At 40.0% G+C, this 2,912-nt stretch overlaps 1 protein-coding gene across 1 annotated transcript; it reads left to right on the forward strand.

The window, feature by feature from the left end:
• Nucleotides 1–243: 243 nt before the first annotated feature.
• Nucleotides 244–2,568, forward strand: LOC107583240 (homeobox protein MSH-B-like). Its single transcript, XM_016269386.1, has 2 exons — nucleotides 244–698; nucleotides 1,646–2,568. Exons 1-2 carry the CDS (start codon nucleotides 329–331, stop codon nucleotides 2,047–2,049), a joined length of 774 nt encoding a protein of 257 aa, XP_016124872.1. The 5' UTR covers nucleotides 244–328; the 3' UTR covers nucleotides 2,050–2,568.
• Nucleotides 2,569–2,912: the final 344 nt, after the last annotated feature.

The following is a 2,912-nucleotide window of genomic DNA, read 5'->3' on the forward strand; positions in this document are numbered from 1 at the left end:
ATCATCTATACATCATCTCAGCGAGACATCGCGATTAAGTACTCATTTTTCTCAATATCCCCTTGATGTCTTGGTGTCAACTTCACCACTTGACTTCTAAGGGGTTGGTTGTGATTGGTCCGAGAGTGCCCCAGGGGAACATTCCGACCAATCAAATCGAAGCTTCTGGAAGTCAGCTGGAAGAGCGCGCACGCTGATAGGAGGAGCGCAGTTTGCGAACTATTATAAGTGTACTGAGGCAGCGCGCGAGGACGACAGCCTGTTAGGAGTTGAGACGCGAGTCACGCGATACTAGCTATTTGCAACAACTCGCGGCGGATGGTTTACTATGAATCCTCCTGAGGGACCCGTTGAAACGACAGCTCATGAGAAGTCGGACTCGGACAGCGAGGAAAGTCAAAAGCCGAGAGATGTGACCACCGACACGGGACATAAAGCAAAAAAGACTTACCTCCCGTTCAGTGTTGAATCCCTAATGGCCAAATCCAGCTGCCAGGTGGCGTGTTCTCCGGCTCTCCCGCACCAGAGACTGCGACTGGGACAGGGGGACTTAGTAAGGACTTACTTTGTAGAGAAAACAAACAAAGTTTGTGTGGACAGTTTGTCAAGCGTTTCGGACAGCCTAAACGACGACAGTGAAGAATTAAGCGATAAGGAACAGAGCACTTGGTCAAACTCAACTTTCACATCTCCTCCTTGTAAGTTTTTTTACAACTATTTACAATCATTGCTGAGTTTGTTTCTTAGTTTCTAAATAGTATAAGTAGGCCTTTAATAACATTTTGATGCATAATGCACGTTTACACTTTTTTTTTTTTTTTTTACACCACCCTCCTTGTTATTGTCGGGCTCATTTAGCCTACTTTTAATATAAATCATAGTTTGAAAATAAAACAATCTTATTATAAATAATTTCTTTTTTTCTTTCAATACTTGTATCGGTATGTTAACCAGAATGAGAAAACAAAACGATTTGCATTTGCCAGCCCATTAAATACTGTGCCTTCAATATTAAAGTTTGTTTGTAAAATCATTCTAATGGAAGAAAGGAAGAAAATGTTTTTAAAAATGAAAAAATGACCCATATTTAGACGTTTAACCACCTTTCTCATTACTAATAGATCGGCCCTACTGCTTTTACTTTTAGAATAATAGCCTGCTAACAACAACGACAACAATCATATTTATCTATTAAATATTAAATGGTTGCGATGATAATTAATAATTCATCCGTAAAAGTAGATCATTCAAAAATGTTGTCACTGTTATTGTGAAATGATGATACAAATCATATTTGCACACAATATCCGTTTGGCAGAAAGACAGATTAGTGAGTCTTACACTCAAAAAAATGCTGGGTTAAATACAACCCAGTGCTGGGTAAAATAGGGACAAACCCGCAGGGTCAAAACGACCCAATTGCTGGGTTTGTCCCTATTTTACCCAGCACTGGGTTGTATTTAACCCAGCATTTTTTAGCGTGTAGAACCAAAAAGAAAGTAATTTCAGTGAATTTCGCCAGAAATAAGGAAAGAAAGAAGGGCTGTCAGAAATGCACGAGGAAGAAAGATTATGCCATTGAACTTTCTTTCTTTTTTTTTCATTTCTGAACAAATAATCTTTTTTTTCCTGCCGTTTCGTCCAGGTCACCAGAGCCCAAAGCCGTGCCCCTTGCGCAAGCACAAGACGAATCGGAAACCTCGCACGCCCTTCAGCACCTCCCAGCTGCTCTCCCTCGAGCGCAAGTTCAGGCAGAAACAGTACCTCTCTATCGCCGAGCGGGCCGAGTTCTCCAACTCCCTAAACCTCACCGAGACTCAGGTCAAGATCTGGTTCCAGAACAGGAGGGCGAAGGCCAAGAGACTTCAGGAGGCCGAGCTGGAAAAGTTCAAATGCGCCTCCAAACCGCTTCTGGCCCCGTTCGCGCTGCCGTTCCCTCTGGGATCTCCTTCATCTCTGTACGGACCCCCAGCCTCTTTCCCGCGGCCCGTTCCGATGCCAGGACTATTTAACGGACCCGTGTCCTATGGGATGTATTATTTGTCTTAAAAACATTGATCTGACGGCTTCCTCCAATTTGAAATGATTTGAGAGACTATGAACGTTTACACAAAATTCACAGGGGAAATTATTATAATAGCGTTGGTAATTGCACAAATAAGTGCTGGATAATTTTAGCGAACAGCATAGCTACTTTTGTAATTATTTTGACGAACCACTTCGAATTAGCCTATACTGTAATTAATTATAGTATCATCTTGGACTCGGTAATGTCACATTTGAACCCAATTCCCCAAAGCCACATGAAATGACGGAAGGAAGCTGCAGTATATCGTGTTTTGTTCTTTGTGTTGTATAGCTACTGACGTGCTCTTGTGGAGCAACTCTTTTAAGATCTGACACGGAGGTTATCCGGACCGTCAGAAGAAGTACTTATTGGCCTTATGTTGGAAGTGCCTTGAAAAAGACCAAATATTTATTAGTCTAAAATAAACAAATATTCTTTCTTAAATTGAACCGTTTCCCTTTCGTTTATATCGCCGTATTTCTGGACGTTTATTATTTAGCCCACGCAATATCTGACACTGATCAAACATTACTATTTTCTTATTTCTATCATTCGATTTTATTTATACTTATGTTATTTACTTTTATTTATTCGATTTTATTTTTACTCATTTAAAAAGCTTTTTGAAAAGTCCATATTTTGGCTATATTTATATTTATTTATATTAAAACGTGGAGGGATCCACACAAACGTGCGGAATATTAAAGATAAATAGTCAGAAACAACCAGCATGCTCCGCTTTATAAACCACCAAGCTTTCTTCACCCTTCTCGCACTATAATTATCTAAATCACAAATCACAAATGTTGTACTTCGTAACATACAAATGGAAAAGACAAATTAA

This window comes from Sinocyclocheilus grahami, unplaced genomic scaffold (genome assembly GCF_001515645.1).
Source record: "Sinocyclocheilus grahami isolate Dianchi unplaced genomic scaffold, SAMN03320097.WGS_v1.1 scaffold51.1, whole genome shotgun sequence".
Classification (NCBI taxonomy): Eukaryota; Metazoa; Chordata; class Actinopteri; order Cypriniformes; family Cyprinidae; genus Sinocyclocheilus; species Sinocyclocheilus grahami.

Bases quoted from the DNA above. Each gene is read 5' to 3' on its own strand.
- LOC107583240 (XM_016269386.1), top strand. From the start codon at position 329: ATGAATCCTCCTGAGGGACCCGTTGAAACGACAGCTCATGAGAAGTCG. The intron at 699-1,645 runs GTAAGTTTTTTT...CGTTTCGTCCAG, and splicing joins AACTTTCACATCTCCTCCTT to GTCACCAGAGCCCAAAGCCG.